This window comes from Xiphophorus couchianus, chromosome 2 (genome assembly GCF_001444195.1).
Source record: "Xiphophorus couchianus chromosome 2, X_couchianus-1.0, whole genome shotgun sequence".
NCBI classification, from domain to species: Eukaryota; Metazoa; Chordata; class Actinopteri; order Cyprinodontiformes; family Poeciliidae; genus Xiphophorus; species Xiphophorus couchianus.
The window spans coordinates 20,664,652-20,684,904 of record NC_040229.1 but is presented as its reverse complement, the minus strand read 5'-3'; the positions used below and the strand labels follow the sequence as shown (position 1 = coordinate 20,684,904).

General features: G+C 37.3%; 1 protein-coding gene across 5 annotated transcripts in view; it reads left to right on the top strand.

Moving 5' to 3' along the window:
- The first annotated feature begins 1,916 nt into the window (after positions 1–1,916).
- The window catches only part of LOC114134797 (receptor-type tyrosine-protein phosphatase eta), a 54,908-nt gene continuing 36,571 nt past the window's right edge, over positions 1,917–20,253 (top strand). For 2 of the 5 annotated variants that reach the window (XM_028001630.1, XM_028001622.1), the window contains exon 1: positions 1,917–2,519. In XM_028001630.1, the coding sequence (XP_027857431.1) occupies positions 2,454–2,519 (66 nt within the window). In that variant the 5' untranslated portion in view covers positions 1,917–2,453. The remainder of the gene's footprint in view (positions 2,520–20,253) is intronic. The other 3 variants (XM_028001637.1, XM_028001644.1, XM_028001653.1) reach the window with 3 other exon arrangements.

The following is a 20,253-nucleotide window of genomic DNA, read 5'->3' as shown; positions in this document are numbered from 1 at the left end:
CCATTTCTCTCTTGCATCGTCTGCTTTGAGCGACGCTCCTACTGAAAAGTATTCACATTTTGTGTGTATGCATGGCCATAAATGATACATTTTGACAAGATGTTTGTAAATAAATATTTCTATTTGTTAAATGCCCAAATAATGATAGACTTTTTTTTTTTAGAAATTCACTTTTACTTCTTTAAAATTCAGCACCTTATAAACGTTTCCTTAGTAGTTGATAGTCCTCCATTGTCTAAGACCAATATGGCCTGCTGTGCTGTTAAGTTATTAAAGTCAACTTGATGTTTTTTTCTCGTTGTAAATCTGTTTACACCAGAAGGCAAACCAATGTGCCTTACTGTTTGAGGACTGTTTCTTTATTTTGCCATAATGTGACAAATTTGGCCACTTATACCAGCAGTAATGAACAATGACTGGTTGACCTTTTAACACTGTGCTACAAATACAATATGAGGAAATATTAAGGACAACCATAGCTGCTTTGGTAAATGTTCCTTCTGACACTCATCTTAATTTCTCAGGACCTGTCGGCCTTCTGCTCCCTTCTGCAGCTTGCATGTTCTCCCAGTGCAAGTGTGAGTTCACACCAGGTACTCTGGCTTTCTCCCAGAAACCCTAACCCTAAATTCCCCTTAAGTGTGAGTGTGTGTCCACGGTTTTCTGTCCCGAGTGTCTGTGTTGCCCTATGATCACCGTCTCGAGACAAATACCATGAAGTGTGATTTATGGTACACTGTAGATTTGTTGTGACTGTCTCTATCTTTACTCATAGCATACATAAATTGCCTGGCAATCACTCAATAAATCAACAAGTTGGACAAATTTGACTAATTACAATGCAGAGTGAACCTCCATGTCCTTCATGAATAGAATGTTTCATAGTAATAATAATAATTTTTTAAAAATGTGACGACTTTCTCAGGCTACTGTTTAAAAGCTTGATGACAGGAACTAAGATGTAACTCAATTAATGCTCATAAAAATCCATTCTCCCGTCTTTCTGGATTTGTGTTTTCTGGTGTAATGGGACAGTTAGTCCTCACCTGCTGCCAAAAGAGAAGCTGCTGTTGCTCTTCCTGGTTTTTTCGTCTCTTCCTCATAATTTGCATGCCATCATTATCTAATGCTGGTGATGGCATGCAATCTGTGACCAGTGCATCACTAACATGAGTGGTGTTCAAAACCTCAATATATTTAGGTTTCCTTTCAAAGATGTTCCTGTTGAACTCAGGTGCTCTCCGACGGCTCTGCGTGTTGTTTGCACTCTTCTGAATTCATACTTTAAATCAGTTTTGAAGATCTGAGTTTGGAAAGATATTTAGAAAAAATAATAAATAAATAAATGAATTGTTTTAAAAAGGCAAGAAGGACTGCTCTATTTGGTGTATTTACATGCCTTAAACTTTCACACATTTTTGTCACAATCACAATGACTGCGCTTAATTGAGTTTGTATGGTACTGGACCAAAAAAAAAAAAAAATTTTTTTTTAAATCATGCCTTCTTTATGTTTAAAACGGACGGACTTTTCAGATCTACTGTATAAAAAAATGTCTGATGATCCATCACATAAAATACACTGAAGCCTGTTCAGGAGGGACGAATGTGTTTGCAAATACAAGGAGGAGTTGTGGAAACGTCTGAAAAGTGTGTTGCAGAGGTGTGTTGTGGTACCGTCTCCATAAATTAATTAGTGAAGAAAACATTAAATGTAAATGGCCGCTTTTCAGACACTGAATTACAAGCAAATGCACCCTCAACTCAGATTAAATGGGGTTTTTTTTGTTGTTTTTTTCCTTGAATAAGACCGACGCCTCACTGGGAATCACATGAGGAGCCCCATGACACGCATTTGGCCCCCCCACTGACTCAAATCTGAAAAACCCACCAATTCTTTCCACGCACTCGTGGTCGTGTGCTCGTGTGAACCCAAAGGAAGTGCAGCATCACCTGTCAGGAGCGGAGCCGCCTGCAGCAGAAACAGCCTGAATTCATCCGCTCTGAAGGCCCAAAGGTCTCCAGGCCGCATTCCTTCACTTGAGGTTATAGCGAGCATGCGGGGCGACTCGTTGTGCTTTCTCGATTAAAATGCGGGGACACGAAGAGGCCTTTCCTCGAAGGCTTACAGAACAGAGCATTTCCTCCCAAGACGCCTGAATAACACTGATAAAATAAAAAAAACTGCTGCTGCTGCTGATGAGAGGAGTGGCACAGTCATGACGCTCCGCCCCTCCGTTAACCAGCGAGGAGGAAAAACTTTCTCTCCTCTCACTTTTAACTTTACTGATGTCGCTGGCGTCCGGCCGAAAGAGAAGCGTAGGGACCAGGAGGGAGCTAGCGTTTTCAAGCCAGGAAGTCTGAACATGAAGACCTTCAGCGAGTAGAAGGAAGCAAAGACACCAAGAATCTTTTTTTTGTTTTTGTTTTCGAGTCCATCAAGAGTGCGGCATCATGAAGTCGCTCCGGCGCTTCAGCTTCACTCTGTGGACGCTTCTGGTATTCAGCGCTCTCCTCCCGGTAGGAAAACTTCTTTTATTTCAACATTTTACTCAGACTTGAACAAGATGGTAAGTTTTTGGAAATCCCTCCACCAAAAAATATAGAGGTCACAGATTGGGGTGTTTTTTTGTTTTGTTTTGTTTTTTTAAGAGTCAAGTCAGGTTTAATCTGACAGGTGCGACTGCACCTGTTGCGCAGGTAGAGCTTCACACAGACACAGACTAGGACCTTTATTTAGGAAGTGGCTTCAACTGAAGATAATGTGAGAACAAATATGAACTTTTGTTCCTATGTTGGTTAGTTTTGTCAGGGATGTGTTGAATTGGAGAAAATACAATATAAAGGACTATTTATTGGACAAAAATAGTAACCAATAGTTTACAGCCATAAACTGTGCATACATTTCAAAAGCCAAAAAAAAAAAAAAAAGTTCATTGTTACAACTTTTTTCAGTTCTAGCTTTTCCAGGAAAAGCAGATGATATGCGAGAAAAAAAAAAACTTAATTATGGTTGGAACCATTTACATCAAGACAGGAAAGAGTCTTTGTTCCGAATATTGCTTTGTTTCCAAGTATTGGTGGGTGTGAACCACAGGAGAGATTACTTGTAGGTCACTAATAAAGCTTGCTTGGATTAGAAATGTGTCATCAGAAGCGGTATATTTGAAGTCATGAGAAATATATTTTTGACAGGATTTTATTTAATAAAGGGAACATATATGGATTAACATATTTATAGTTACATACATTGCAAAAAAATTGCTTCCTTCACAGTAGTAGGTAAGGAAGTAGGTAAGGTACATAAATTGTAGATATAGAACAAAACAAATTTAGGACACTAGGTTTTTTTTTATTTTAAATTATAGAGAAAATGTGCTGTTTTTTCATAATTTAACAGACTTACAGGTACAAAAATGCACAAATATTGATTAAGAAGGTTTTGCTTAGCTCACAATTGCTTAAAGTAGGTATAGCTGTGGGGCTCTTGCTACTTTCGGATCGACGTAAATAATTAATAAATCTGGAGAAAATTGATGTTGGTAAGCTGTTCATGGGTGCTGACAAGGGAAATAAACGTTGGCATTATTATTCTGACATTTTAGTCCCAAATATGCTCAGAAGTGTCAAAAATGTTTCTGTTGTCGAAATATTATAAGGATGTAAACTGGCGTCAAACAAATCAAGGCAGCATATAAAACTGCAGTGAACCGTCTTGAACTATTTACCAGAAGTCAGAGAAAATACTAATCTATTGTAATTTGACGTGCTTTCAGTTTAAAAATGTTCTTTGATTCATAACAACTAGTGGTTGAGTTTTGCCTGAACCAAAAATCAGTTTGAACTCAATGAACTTATTATAGTCGACTATTTGTTTGGTGTTATAAAGAATGTACAGTAGTTGGACATGTGTTGATATATCTACATGCACTTGAAAAAAGTTTGATTATTTTAGACTGTAAAAGACTTTACAGCTGGACTCAGATTAATACATGTAACTAAAATACTAGTTAGACCCGGGTTGACAGGATTACTGTGAAGAATATGTACAAAAAGTGTAAAAAAAACAAATCTGTGGTGAGGTTAAGAGATGTAAAGTTTTAACTGATTAAGATGGAAAGATTTAACTGTCATAAACTATAAACTATTGAGACTCAAACAGAAAATATACTAATCAAGTTATATATACAGTCGTGGAAAAAAAGGAGGACAACCTGTGTGAATACCTTTTTTTAAAATCAGTTAATTCTGGCAAATTCAAGTTAGCAGCAGAACTGAAAAATATATGTCTTTTAAACATTTAATATATAAAAAAAAATGCAATTTCTGCTCAGGAATATATTAGGACACCTCCCTGTGTATTTCCACTAGAAACAATACACAGGCGCATGATGAGAACATCATTACTTTGCAGTTTTAAGGAGAGTTTGTCATGTTCAAACTTCAGCCATTTGATTTGATGTGTTCCTATATGTTGAAGTTAGCGTGAACGCCGTGATGAGATCAATGATCTGTCTGATGCCTCCAGAAAGAAAACTGTAGTTTCGCAGTGGTTTAAAGAGGTCTGAAAATAATTTAAAATAAACTATTTCCCTTTGTGAAAGATAATTTAAAAATGGAGAAACAAGTGAAAGTAAAATCCACAACATAACCAGAACCGACTGTCCTACAAGTTCACCCTGAAAACAGGCTGTAAGATGTCAGCATATACAGATAGTATTTAGTGGACATTGGTAAGTTATATAACCTATTTCAGCTGGAGGTGTCTGGAGTTAACATTATTGAGAATTAATTGAGAAAAAGATGTCACATTGAGCTGCTTTTAAACGCACGCAGATGCAAGTATACTCTGCAGTTGAGTATACTTTAAGTATATAATGATAATAAATTTATTATTATCATTATTTTTTTACCTATGAAGATCGGATAATTAACTTGATTTGTTTTTTTGGACTCAACTTGATGCAGGTGGAAAATTCAAAAACTGTACTGATTTATTTCAGTTTACAGTCAAAAAGACTCATCCAGTTTTTTTAGAAAATTTCCCTCTAAGCACAAAACCTAGACAAATGAGACAATTAAAAAAAATTTTTTTTTTTTAGAAGTTTCTAGGGTGAAACAATTTTAAAAATGCTGTCCTCCCAACTAGGGAACTATCATAACAAAGAGTCAGTGGCATCCAAGCAGCCTCCCTGAGATCCACCTGTCCTCGTCCCACTGGTTTGCCGGTTGAGGGATGGATGGAGGGGTGACCGACCGAGGTTGAGAATGGCATGTGAGGAGACGTGTGGCCAACACAAAGGGGTCGGGAATGGAATGAGGTCCTGCTCAGACGCCCTTTTTCAGCCAAGTCTGGTCCAGAGCCAGTAGAATGGTCGAACCAATGCTTTGAGTTTTTGGCTAAAGAATTACTCAGGAATCTGTTTATACTGGAGGATGTGCTCCTTTTATGTCCAGTTTATATCTAGTTTAGTTTGTGCTGGTCTAGTTTAGTTTGTGCAATCAGAGAAAGAGCATCTAGAAGCAGCTCTTCAGCAATACTAAATGTGAAAGCTGGGCAAGGTTTTCTGAATTTTGTAGCAGAACAACATATGGGGTTTTTCCTTTAAACATGGCAGTTTAAACCAAACACCAACACTTAAAAAAAGGAAAAAAAATACATCAAGTGTCTTCAAATTCCTGTAAAGTCAAATGAGTTGACAGAGAAGGTTTCTCCAGCTATCTAGAACAGAGTTCCTCAGTGCAGTCCCTCCCCTACCTGTTGCTGTGCACTGCTGTTCAGCTGAATGAAAAAATAACTGCTAAACTGCTTTTTTATTGCTTACAAAAAACAGACCTATTATGCTTTTGGAGATATTTCTGATCTCAAAAACACAAACAGTTACGTTGTAGAAGCTAAGAACATAACTTTCTAAACCAGCTTATATTTCTAACGAGGTGTTTTGAGCTGTGGATCATAAATCTAAATTACAATAACAACGTCACAGAGGGTCACAGGGGTAGGAATAATATTTTCTTTTCTGGTTTGAATAAATTCAATTAGAATTGGGAACTAATTAGGAGCTGGGAACTAGCATTTTTTCTCAAGGTTATCACGTTGCGAAAATCTCAAAGAAAACTCATGCTATGCAAGATTTGCAGTAACAAAAACTTCGGTTCCCTGTGGAAATGTATATTTTCAGTTCTGCACAAACGGACCAATTCACAGTGACATGACTCTGTAAAGCCACTCTGTTCTCTCTTCCCCCCCCCACCGCATCATCGAACACCTGTTTGTTCAACAGCAAGGAACATCTCATAATGTCAACATAGGTAACATGAGCGAATGTGGAACTGACTTGTCTCAAACACGGTTAGCCAGAAACAAATAAACGGAACAAACATTTTTATTAACAAAGGTTGTTTTTGTCACAAGCCACCAGATACATAACGTGATAAGAGCTAGGTGGAATATCTGATATAAATGGAAGCTGACCAATTATAATTAACTGTAAAATTTGACTTCTGTGTTTAATTCATGCAAGCTTTAGGACAGAGATGGGTTACTTGAGGGGTTGACATAAAAAGCACGATGTTTATCTCATACCAGAGTCAGATTAGATTTGTCCACGTTATAATTAAAGTCCCTCTGTAGTGCAGGTTCCAAGCTAGTTACTCATTGTTTCCTGGTAAATTCTGGAAATCATTAATTTGCACAGATACAAGTGCCTTGTTTGTCTAAATGGCCAGCTTTCCATGTCTTCCCATCTCTTGAAATTCCCCTACCATTCCAGAATTTATGAAGGACCTTCCTGGAGCACTCACCTTTTGACCTCTCTGGATCTCAGCTTTAGATTATGACGTTGTCCAACTCTCAGTTAGCTCTTTTTCCCCCCTTTTTGTTGGATCACTGACTATTTCTGTCACTGTGACATGCAAAAATCTGATCACACGATACGATACCTGTTTTATTTTTGAAGGGGAAGTGAAAGTTCATTGTGCCATTGAATAAATTAGCTTCTATGAAGACCAAACACTCTGTGCAGAGATGATAGGCTCACGCATGCAAATGTAAGTCTGACAGCGACACAGCTGGTTTTTAGTGCTGTTAAAAGATGAACAGGCTTTCAGACTTGCATAATGGTCTACTTTCATGTTCAGCCAAACTGTTCACTTCATTGGTTTGTGCACAACTGTGGATCAGGCTTTATTGGTTGAGCGAGATGCGTGGATCAGGATTTACGTGTTTAAAAAAGCGCTGAAAGGTTTAAATGTCTCTGTTCCTTTGATAAAATCAGAGATAAGATTTTTAATGTTCATTTTTAATGTTCGGACAGTCGAAATCAGCTCATGAAACTTCAAGTCTTTGAAGTGTCTTCTTTAAGAAATAAGGGCAAGAAGGTCATGCTTCTTGCTTTTTGTGGTCACACCAGCCATTTTTGTAGGAAAAATATCAAAACAAATAATCTCTGTCTATTCTTTTTTACGTTTCAGTTCACCTTATTGTGTTTAGTCACATAGAATCTCTATCTCTTAAAGTTTATCCTCCAAAATGGAGATTCATAAATTAATTTAATGAACTCTGCCAACCTTTCTATCATATTTAGACATCGGTTGACATCTTCGCACCACTTATTTTTCAAACACATTTGCATGTCTATATTTACATATATATATATATATATATATATATATATATAGTTTTTTTCAGAACAACTTTGCTCAGGGTGCTGCATGTTTGTAACTCCAATCATCACTGTTTTCATCTCAGATTACAGGAACGCATGATGACGACAAAATGAGCAAATATTTTAACAACTGTGGGGGAAAAAAGCTGGATCAGATGAAATTCATTCAAATTACATCAGCAACTATTGTTTGCAGATTTGAGTGTCAGAAATTGAATTTAGTTGTATGTTGCATAAGATGCTAATTTGGATGCAAAAACTCTAAGCACTTAAAAGAGTAGAACTAGAAATGAGGAAATATTTAGCTTCCTTCTTTGGAATTTGTTTTATGTACCTACATTTTCCATACAGACAGTTCTAGCATTTTCCACTTTCAAAAAACAATAAATGTCCGCTTACTCCAACATACAAAAATCTTGTCTATGAAATGACTACTTGCCATAAGTGATGTTTGCTTCAGTCTGTTCAATTAATACAGATTAAGTCAACATTTTGCCAAGTTGGATTTAATTCAGTTTTTACCCGTTTTTGCATATGACTTTTTATAACGTGCTCGTAGTCTAAAGTGCGAAAATGTGATGATACGACTACAAAACATATAATCTCATTGTACAAGGGTACAGTGACAATAAAGGGCTTCTATTTTTTCTGCCAGCCACTTTTAGGTAGTTTTTTGTCTGATCCCTGGTCATAATTGCTGATATAAGTGCAAACTGGTTCAAATAAAAAGAAAATAACAGGATCCATGCCCGAAGATGGATTGTTTTAAATTCTGAGGTCTGGATGAAATAGTATTAGTTTGTTGGTAACCGTGAGTAAAAATTGACCAAGAAGCCAATCGACCTGAACCTGAATCAAAATTATCTAAATAATTTTTTTCTTTGCTATTAAAACATTGCATGAAATCTGGAGGTATGTATAATCTAGTTGGGTTTTTTTTCATTATTTTCTTCAGGTTGAATTACCTCTTTACATATTTCTTATGGTTTTACTTGTTTGTCACACTTCCATGTTAAACAGACAAATTTCAATATCAACTAACAATTAAATAAGTAAATGCAAAAAGCAATTTTCACTTGATAATTGCATTAAGTAAGGGAAGAAAGCTATCCAATACAATCTGTACCTTTATGTAAATAAGTAATTGCCCCCTAACACTCAGAAAATTCAGCATAGTCTTCATAGCAGAATTGTTTTAATTCAGATACCTTGGAGAGTTTCAAACCTGAACTGTCTACTATCTTCATTTGATCCAAATCTATGCTTTAACTAGGCCACTCCAAAACTCAGATGTTTAGTATTTGGGGTCAATATTGGTGGATGTGCTGATACTTTTTGTTTTGGTTTTTCAATATATTTCCAGGGGCAGCAGGCCCCCAGGCCGGGCCTAGAGGGGGCCCGGATGGGAGGCAGAATATGGTTCAGGGATTCGCCTTTATCCTTCCTCACGTCTAATGAGAGCTGGAGAAAGCGGTGCAATCTCCTGTTGAGTAGGTTGTAAGTGAGATTGTACAGAGTGGTGCCTCAGTAGATTATATAGTAGGCTGCCTCAGTCATTGTTGACTCATGGTTGCTAAAAACTTTACAAGACCGACTAATTTTAGTGACATAGTGGGTGTAAAATATTGAATAAGATGTTGTGCTACATGACTGGCTTTATATTCACTCTTGCATTTAACTTTATGACACACAAATTTACGAGTGGATCGTCCATATTGTCCCCTAGTGTATTCTGGGTAAAGTTTGTCACCAGCTGTCCACCAACGTCATCATCAGTCACTTGGCAACAGATGGCAAACTAGCTAGAGCAGGGGTGTCAAACTCAATTTCACCAAGATCCACTTCAGCATATTGGCCACCCTCAATGGGCCACATTGACGGTATAAATCAGGAATGCCCAAGTGCAGTCCTCCAGACTTAGATGCGTCCCTGCTAAAACATACCTCAGACAAAAAGTTGACTTCCCTCATTAGCAGCAACTCAGTTCTGTAGAGGCCTATGAATGAGTCAATGATCCAGGTGGGTTAGAGAAAGAACGCATCTAAAGTTGCAGAGTGAAAGGTCTGGAAAACTAGATTTGGGCAACCCTAGCATAAATGTATGAAAATACAATGTTAAAAATAAATTAAACAACATCTCATATTGTTAAATAACTGATTTTATGTATTCAAGTTTTAAATATTACATTTGAGTTTGCATGGATGTAAAATTACTGCTCAGTTTAAAAATTACAGTATTTTTAAACTGCTCAGCTAAACTTTGCTCTTTAGCTTGTTAGCTTGTCGATGTTTCAGTTTTATTCGCTCGGAAAATTATTCTTTGTCTGCGTTAAAGATAAGCAGACAAAGAATAAAAACAAGTTTTGATATTAACTCTCAACTTCATTCACAAAACGTTTTCGTTATTTATTACACAACGAACATGTATTTCACATAAGAACAAAACAATGAGGTGATGCTGCCTGTCCTTGAACACAAAGCTGATCCTCTTCACCTTGTCACCAACTCACACACATCCTCATTGTGTTGTGTTGTGTAAATAAACACAAAACAAAACACAAGCAAAATCAATAAACAACATACATATTCCAGTATACTGAGTTTTGGTTTTACATTCATTCTATTTAAATTTAGTTTGTTTGTGCTTACCAATGTTTTCTGGCCGGATGTCTGGCACCGTTTTCCCCTGGTCAGTTCGTCGATGTCTGGTTTTAGTTCTTGTGCTGTGGCAATCCCCAAAATGGCGTGTAGGTTTTCGACAGTAATGCGCGATCTGTACTTGGTCTTGTTTAAATTCATTTTTGAAAACATCTGTTCGCACAGATAGGTGCTTCCAAACATGGACAAAACACGAGCTGCATGGAGTCGAAGCTGTGGCATCAAATTAGGGGGCAGTAGACGGTAAACGTCCTCGATCGAAGTTCGATCACGGAACTTCGCTCTTTAGCTTGTTAGCTTGTGAATGTTTCAGTTTTACTCGCTGGGAAAATTAATAATCAGCTTGAGGTGACTCTGCTGCACTCTAGTGGCAAGAAGCCGTAATGTTGGCTGGTAACAATCGGAAGGCATTATGGGAGATGTAGTTTGTAGTCAATTCGTGCTCAAAACCTATTTTAAGTGAATCAGTGGGGCTGTAAAACGGTGGTGGGTAGAGCATTTTTACGGACTAAGTGAACATGAGTGGAGCTCCATGGAGCGGCAAAGTGAAAAGGATGGAAAAAAGAGGAAGGAAAAGCTAAAAACTGGACGCATACTTTGTTCCTAGTCTTGGAGATGAACCGGACTTTTTTGTTGGCAGCGATTCAGACCCGCCAAAACTGCCAGCCCAGCGAAGGAGCCGGACTAGTTACAGGTAGCAACTCTGACATTATTCACAAAGTGTGAGTTAACTGTAGACTCGTTGTAAATTGTATCAGCCCAGCCGCCGAGCTTACATCCTCTTTTCTGTCTGTCGGTGGTACAGCGGTGATGTCAGGGACTGAAGGTTGAGTATAGTCGCTTTCGACACTTCGGTTTTGAGCCAAGACAGCAGTATGGCGTTTATAGTTCAGGTTTACATTGGAGCCGCCTGGAAAAGCATCCTCCAGATCGTCCAGTTGGTGTGAACGGCGGCGCGCGCGATCCGCGCCGAGTTACAAACATCTAGAGGCGCACGAGGAGCTGCGACACGCTGCGCATGCGGCGCGTGCCTCTGCGTACCCTCTTCAACGCGCGCTGCTGCGTGCTGGTTCAACGAGTCAACCAGGCTTATGAAGTGTCAAAATGATCCGAACCCATCCGTGGTTCTGAACTGATTTGAATTTGTGTTGTTTCCTCATTAGTGACCAGTAGCCTGATGTTTCTGTTCTCTTGGTTTGTTGTACTTAATGTCAGATGGATTTCAGAACGACATAGTCTCTCTCTGTGGTGGTGAAACTTGTAAGCTCCGCTGTTGCGGGCATGTCTATGTTGTAAAGTTAAATTATCATGAGCTTTAGCCTATTATTTGGGTATAAAGGGCCCGGTCATCTCTCCCCCCCCAACTCTGACTTGTTCCGCTAGTGTATATTTCCATCAGTGTGCATTATCATAGCTTAAACCCCAACCTGTTAATGAGCAGGGAAAGTACAACACTTTGCATAAGTTTATCATTGCATGGAGCTTTTCCCTGTTCCGACTAATTCTGTTGCTTTCTCCCTCATTCCATCGCAGCTTGTAGAAACTAGAGAGTAGTGACATTTCTGTAAGCGTCTTGGACCAAAGGAATGTGAGATTTTTCTACTACTAAAAGAATTGATGTTGTGTGAGGAACAAATTTAATGCAACTGGATTAATTTCGTGCAGTTGTTTAAAACAGGAATGATGTGGAATGACGCACATTTTAATCTGTGACATCGGATCCACTTCTCTTTCTCAGTACACTCGTATTACTATTATTTAAATTGCAAGGCACACGTCTGCTAGCCTCGCATTGTTGCGTTCAAGTGGATGAGTCAAAAATCAAGCCCTCCTTTGTGGGACGACCCACCCACTCTCGGCCGCCCTCTCATCTCCTTCAGGGCAGCTCAGTTTCAGATTACCATCCGTAAAAGATGCTGCTTTTTGACCAGGAATGTAACTGGAAGCCGCACATGTTCAGTGCAAAATGAATTACAAAGAGTCACAGTTCCCCATTCATGTAAATGAGACACTGGCTTCTCTGGCAGCCTGAAAGACTTCATTGTCCAGGATATGGTTATCATTTTATCAGTGGCCTCTGAATAAGTTAATGAGAAAACGCTGTGAGGGTGATATAAGAAATTATTTTTCTCTCATTTTGAATGATTTACCATAATCTGGTTATACTTTCACACCAGATTAACTGCTTTAAATGCTTTGAAATTAAAACGACCCATATGGAAATGCAGCATATAAAAGGGGGTGAATTAAATTTTCTGCTTTTTTTTTTTATAGTGTAAATCTCTAGATGGCCATACCTTCTCACATGTTCTTTGTTCGGTACATAAAGTTCCTTTAAAATAGTTATCATTTCATTCCCAAAATTGAACTACTTGAGACAAGTCTAAGGTTACTCAAATACAAACATACATTTTTCTGGGAATCACCAAAAATAATAAGCAGGTTTGGTTATTATGGTCCATCAATCCTTACGCCATAACACAGTTATACCTGCTGTTTATTTTTGACTATCAACTTCACATCTGAGGATGTGATGTATTTAAAACATAAACCATAATATCATATGTATGTCCTTATTGTTTTGGTCGGATGTAATATTTAAATTTTACAGAGAAACAAAACTTTAGGCTTTCATTAGCTACAAGCCGTCATCTGGATTAACAGAAATAATAGCTTGAAATACGCCAGATTTTTAGTAAGGATAAATTCAGCATAAAAAGTAAAGAAATTTGTGTTTGGTGCATTTTTTTCTTGTGAGAAACAATGCCTTTTGGCAACAAATCTTATAAAGCAAAGTCAAAATTGTAAATGATCTTCTAAGTGACGACACTCGAGGAAAGTTTATTTGTGAGTATAGGACAACAGAGTAAAAATCTTCAGGTCGCATCTATCAAAAGCTGTCAGGTGCCCTGCCAATGCCAAACAGTTTCTTCTACTATTGATTTGTTTGCCATTGTTTATCAAATAAAATGATTGCCGTCTTTAGAAACAGAACATATTGAAGCTTCATCCCAGCGCTCTAAGATTTATTGTTTAGAAGCATTGTTACAACAGAGAAATAATCTACCAAACACAAATTATTACTTTTTTCTGAAGATATAATTAATTTTTTTTTCTTACACAAATAGCAGATATAAATTGAACTATTTAAAAAAAAAATCAAATTTATTGAGATGCAGCTTTACATTCAAGCCATTTCAATAAGTAGCATGAGTGTTATTCACGTCACCTATTGTTGGTAATAATGTTGTGCCTGATTAGTGTACATCATATCACAGATACAGTCAGAAGCACATTAGCTAGATTTATTTATCTGCTGTTTTTTATGTTTTTTTTTTTTACAATCACCGACCTGTGCTTTTGCCCCATGTTGCAGCCTTTTTTCTTAGATTTTGGATCTTAGCTGTATTAGGAAATGTCTGAGCAGTTGACCCTTTTAGAATGTGTTCTGCACTAAAGCTTCAGTTTTGACTGGAAAGACGTAACATTTACTGTAGCTGTTGAAACTAAATAGGTCAAAACTTTCTGTAAGAGCAAAATTAGAGTCCCTGTTTTAAGTAGGCAAGAAAACATAGATTGTTGAAGCTGTGAAGAAGGTGAAGCAGATAAGATCCAATTTGGGCCTAAAGTCTAATTTTAAACTGAGAATAGTTTCTTAATACTTGCACTGAACATCAAACTTCCTTTTTATCATATTAAGACTGTAATTACATGGTGAGAAAAGCAGAAAGAAGCCAGTCAGTAATAGCACAAATTCTTCATTGTGGTTTTTCTCTCCAGTCACACATTTATACTCCTCTTTTCTCTTTCACACCGCTCACCCTGATCACGCTTCAGCGGCCTGAGCCCATGGGTGTGGGTGTGTGCGCATTCAACCGCGATTTCCACCAGCATCATGAGGAAGCTCTGACGGCAGGCACAGAGTACAGCGATGGGTATCTGCTGCCAGCAGCTGTTCGGCTCTGCAGCGCAGTGAGAGTCAGTCAGTAAATACCACGTCACTCATTTTCATAGGCTGATGTGACATGGGATAGCAGCAGCAGGACAGCGGTGTGGGAGGCCGATACCAGGAGACAAACTCTCTCATAGCTAAAGCTATCTTCCTGAGGACTTTTTTTTTTAGGCAGTCGGGATATTTTTAGACCCAGCTCATTTTCATGAATCATGTGTCTGTATGTGTTTGGCTTCTGTGTAATTTCGATCGGCCAGTTTTACTGAAAGGGAAAAGATGTGTGTTTTAATGCCGTATATTGCCAAACAAGGAGTGTAATGGTGTGAACACACCAAGTGCTTAAGTTGTAAGCGATTCAAAAATGGAACCAGCCGGACACTTTGTGCTCTAAAAGTTCAAACTAATTAAACTTGCTTTTTTAAAAATTATTTAAATAATATATTTACTCATAATCTTCTGATGTTCCATACGGCAAGAAAAAGTAGAATGACATTAAAGTTAAAAGTTTTTCACAATCATTGAGGATAATATGAGGATAATTTGAGCTGTTTATTTGATCATAGTTGAAACTAATTTGTAAATTACTCCATGAAGGTGAAAAGTTGCCAAAAAAACCTAAATAATGGATAAATTAGAAGCCCTAATTTTACGTTAACCCATTAATAATGACTGATAATATGTAATTATGTAACGAAGACTGTCAAGTTTAAATCTAATAAAGATGCTATGATCAGTTTCTCAACACTTAAGTAGCCGTTTACCAAAATACATTTTAAATAAGCAGCAACGATCTTAAAGGGATCATTTAGATTTGTTTTCTGTACTTCTGGGGAGTTGTTATCAGCAGTCAGTGCCATATATTTAGCACCCTGAGTTCCCTCAGCTTAAAAATAACAGCAGTTCTGACGTGGAAACTGTTATTTACATTGAGGTTTAGAGCTATTTACAACAAAGACTGAGTTGGTCTATTTTGTGTTTGTAAAAATACTACATTTGCAACAACTGCTGGGAGAACACAGAGGTGCAACTTGACAAGGGGAAAAAAATAATGCAATGAAAATAGTGTGTATTATTGAATTTTACAAGGCACTCGCTTTCCATCAGCTGTATTGTGTCACGTCATGCAAAGCACTTTGTGTTACAACACCTTGAATGTAATGGATCATTGTTCTTCAACACATGTCAGTGAAAATAACCATCGGCCTTGATTTAAAGAAGTGTGTGATGTGAAATGATGATGGTGTAAACATCATGTTGAAGTTGTTAAGGGATCCGCTTTAGAATACACTCCAGGTACTTGCCAATGATTCGATTTTTTATGCTCAAAGCTGAGATGATTTAGAAGAGTTCTGCTGTCTACTAATTGTAAGATACTCACTGCTAATATGAACACTAAAATAACCCCACTTACAACACTATTACTTTAATATTTTAGGCCTAATATGTCAGCTGTCTGTGGAAGTAAATAACTTACTTGTAAAAGGTCGTTGCATTAAATTGACTGATTCAAGCTGATGTATAACGTAGCTTTGGCAAAAGTAAAATCCATGTCTCTCATCAATAAAAAAACACAAGCTGAATAACACAACAAACAGAAGGTGCGTTACAGTTAGCCAAGCTTTCATGTCCACAATAAACAGCTAATCTGTGAAAGTGAGGCCTAAGTTGCTCTTTGAGCCGTTGTCGTGTGGTTCTCATCTTCCGCTGTTTGACCTTAATTAGGCAGAGGTGTGAAGCACGACACATTGCTTAACTTAAACATCCTTGATGCTGTCTCGGTGAGTTGTCAAAGGTCTCTGGGTGGGCACGGGAAGTACAGGAAGTTTTCTTAGAACAAAACACAATAAATAGGTACCGAGTGCTGTGGGAAATGAACTTTTAGATGGAGAACAAACCTGCCACTGTGTTGCAAAAGAGAAGCAGGGAGAAGAATGACATGTTGGTGCTGCAACGTTTTGAATCTTAACTAGAGGACCAGCTTCCTCATTTTAAAGAGGAAAGTTAGGGGAGAGGATCTAGCTGTTAATCTTCACTCAACATGCATACACAAAAAGTCACACCCAAACAGTCTATCTGCATAGCTAAATGCAGAAATTACTGTATTTTACTGAAAAATATTTGCAAGCTTTATAAAGCAATGTAACATAGTAGGTGGTCATGAACAGGAAACTGAATCTTTCAGGTTACTCTTGTCAGGCTGAGTCTAAGGACTTGTATAGATAATTACCTGGTAACAATGAACTGCATGAATCAAAAGGTATATGTTTTTCTGTTGTAATAATTCGAATGAAGATGCATAATCCCCAAAAGTTACTGGTCTGTCTGAGTCACTTGACTGTGTTTAAATATTAAATGAAAGATGCATGTGAAAGTAAACTGCGATTTATTTTATCAATTAAAATAACAACCATCAACAACCATCTGGCTGCATTGAAAGTCAAACTTCATCAACAACTCCCAAACACATCTAGTCCAAAAAAGGCAGAGCATCCCATCAACCTCAGCTGGTCCAGCGATAGATTGTAGAGTAAAATAAAGCTTTGATTGCTTTCAACAGAAATTAGAGAAAAATACTTCAATCCAGAGGCTGCTGCATGAGAATACCATCAGGGCTCACTTTTGAAGACTTTAAGGTTTTGGTTCCTATTCTGTAAGAGTAGCAAAGCGTGAAACTTATTTTACGTAACAAATTTTTATTTCTCCTTTATTCAAAACAGTATTTTTTGATTCAAATGCATGCCACATGAAGCATAATTCAGTTGAAGGAAGTTAAAAAGTGTGTCAATAGAAACAAACGTTAGTAATATTCCATTTAAACCTTAGCGATTCGCTAAAGAGTGAGGTGAATGTTTTCCACCTTCATATGAAAAACTTTATATTTCCTCACCTTTTTAAAGCTATTTTACTAAAAAAATCTACAGCTTTTTATGCTTCCCCATTGCTGGTGCCGTGACTCATACATTAGCATAGCATGCACTTGGATGGACTTGTCTAAGATTTGCTGATATTTTAAAATCCCCCAGCGGTTAGACACGGTGGATTTCAAGTGTTTTAAATGTACTTTTTTTTTTGTTTACTTCTATTAGTATACCTCTAACCGTATCAAGCAAAACAAAACAAAAATTCTGCTACTAAATTGGAAAGATCAGTTGTTAATTTGCCCTGCTTACAAAGAAGAAGAACTTAGCTGTTTGGAAATTTCTTAAGAAATCTCTGGCGAAGCTAAAGTTTTTCCACCCATTACATTTCATTAAGGTAAACCTGTTTTAAAAGGTATAAGTAGCTTATTTGTTAAGCAGCTGATAGTGGGCCTGAAACCACAACTGACACTTGACTAATTACCCCCTAATATCAACGTGTTTAATAGCATTACCTCTGCCAATCCATGCCTACTCAATGGCAAGACGATCATGTAATAGTTTTATAAATATTTATTGGTCATATATCATTGAAAAGGTTCTAAAGCAGTGCATATTTGTATGCATTGCGTATAACAGACAACAATAGTTTTGTGTTATATCAGTCATTATCAGTCAATTGCAAGGTGTAATCAGGTGTATTTACTTGTGTCTGTGAAGCATTTCAGCATAACTTTTCCTCCCTTGATGTTTTTCTCACTATCAGAGGCAGTTTGGTTGATGATTTTAGTGCAAAGCAGATCCATCATCATGATCAACAACTTTCCACCTTTTAAACATATAGATTGTCGGCATAGGGATTCATTTTTAGAAAACTCTTCTATTTGCACCTCAATCTACCGTACACTCATCACTGAACTCCAGGGTGAGCTACGTACTGTATGTTCATTCAGCTTTTGGTCTAAAGATACATATTAAGGGAAGATGTTAACAACTGGGTCTGAAGTTTTGTTTTTATCTTGGACGTTGGAGGTTGGATCTGTGAATGACATTTCTCTGAGTTATACTCAAAAGTATGCACAAACTAGGTAAAAAGAAAATTACATTTCAAATGGATTTTGTTTCTTTGACTAGTTATTTTTTTTTATTAGATGATGAATGATTATAGGTGTGTGATAATGTATTCCATCAGGTGTAGCTCACTTAAGTTCTTTCACCAACTGATCATTTTCAATGACCAGGTCAATGGTCTAGGTCAGGGGTGTCAAACTCCAGTCCTCAAGGGCCACTGTCCTGCAGTTTTTAGATGTGCCACAGGTACAAAACACTCAAATGAAATGGCTACTTGTGTAGAGGCCTGCTAATGACCTAATTATTCTATTCAGGTGTGGTGCAGAAGAGGCACATCTAAAGGTTGCAGGTCAGTGGCCCTCCAGGGCTGGAGTTTGACACCTGTGATCTAGGTCCTGCTTTTTAGTCTTGTTCTAATCACTATAGTTGAAACATCATAAAAATACCCACAGCTGAAGTCCTTGCCAATTTCCTGTCTCGATGCATGTTTGATAATTATTTTGATTTCTATGAAAATTTTGTAATGATCTTGAAAACCTCAAGCCAGTTTTTTTCCCCAACTTTTACCTCATACCATTTTTAAAAAGCTTTTCCAGCTTTTCCTCTTCTTTGCTCTCTTTGTCTGTCCAAAGTTACCCAGACTTAGTTAAGACGGAAACATGGCTAATGCATACAAAACAAGAATGTTTTGTACAAACATTCTTGTACAAAACATTCTACAAGACTTTTCTTTTGTTCAACATTATCAGATCAAGTCTGTGTTTAAGGATTGAACCCAGAACAAACAGCCTTAAAGGTGAGTTCTCAACTGTTATTATTCAGGAAGGAATCTGGGTGTTATCGAGAGGCTGACTTAGGAATCTGAGGGAATCAGAGAAAGGCAGGCAGCCTTTAAGGATGATGTAATGTTTATGTAGTGGTCAGTAGAGCTATTTTCTTCTCCTCCTCCTCCTCCCACTCCCGCAGACAGGCACAGTCAAAGGGCATTGATACCGTACAGATCGATAGGGGCATTGGCTGAGTCCCAGTGCTGCATGTTTTTCCAAAATATTTCCCAACTAATTTCGCTAATGCTAAAATCTAAGAGTTCTAAGACATGCACACACATATCAATGGTAGAAGAAGCTGAAACAAACCGAGCATTTACCTTGTTTTCATAAAAAAAGACTGAATAAGACCATAAAGGATCAAGCGGATTTTGCAAAACTCTATAAACTTGACAGGAAAGAGCAGAGAAATAAACAGCTGTTTATTTAAACTAATGTTTGTATGCCATTATTTTCAGAAGTGACTGTAATTTTGTATTATTCTTGGTGTCTGATACAGCGCCAAAGCATGATGGTTTTAGATGTTGCTTTATTTATTTAGCAAGCGGAAAAAAAGTGACTCCAAGAAAAAGGGCCAGGAAAAAAATAAAACTTTTGGGAGTTGTAACTTAAAGTGCTTTTGCATCCAAAGAGTTCATTTTAACATGACTATTGGTATGAAATTATGAGAATGATTAAAATATGGCATTGAGATTTTAATGTTAGATGTTGGTAGGTGATAATTTTTATGTCCAATATAGAATTTTATCCTGGAATTTGTCCAACCACTCTATCCTAAACATTTTATGAAATAGATGTTTAGCTTTTTTAATCCATGAATTCTTAAAAAAATATAATCTGAGTTGAAAGGTTTAGTTGTGTGCAGTACTTACTTGTGAGAGGAAAAAGGCCCTTGTTTATCCTTGCAGACTTTTAGACTACCTCCAGTGGTCATTGGACAAAAAGTGGTGTAAGTTCTCACTCACAAATAACTCAACAATGTAATTCCCACTCAATCCAATTACAGATAGTTCAGTTTTGTCTAGTAAATGTTGCAATACAGCCAAATCCAATTGTTGATTGGATGCTAATTGGAAAATGTTACCATTACTCGGTTTTACAAAACATTTACATCATTAACATGCCTGTTATCACCATTTCACATCACAAAGTGAAATGGTGATAACCTGCGCAGTTGTTCTCTTTGAGAAATGAAGCGGGCAGTGCAGCGTTACAGAAAGCG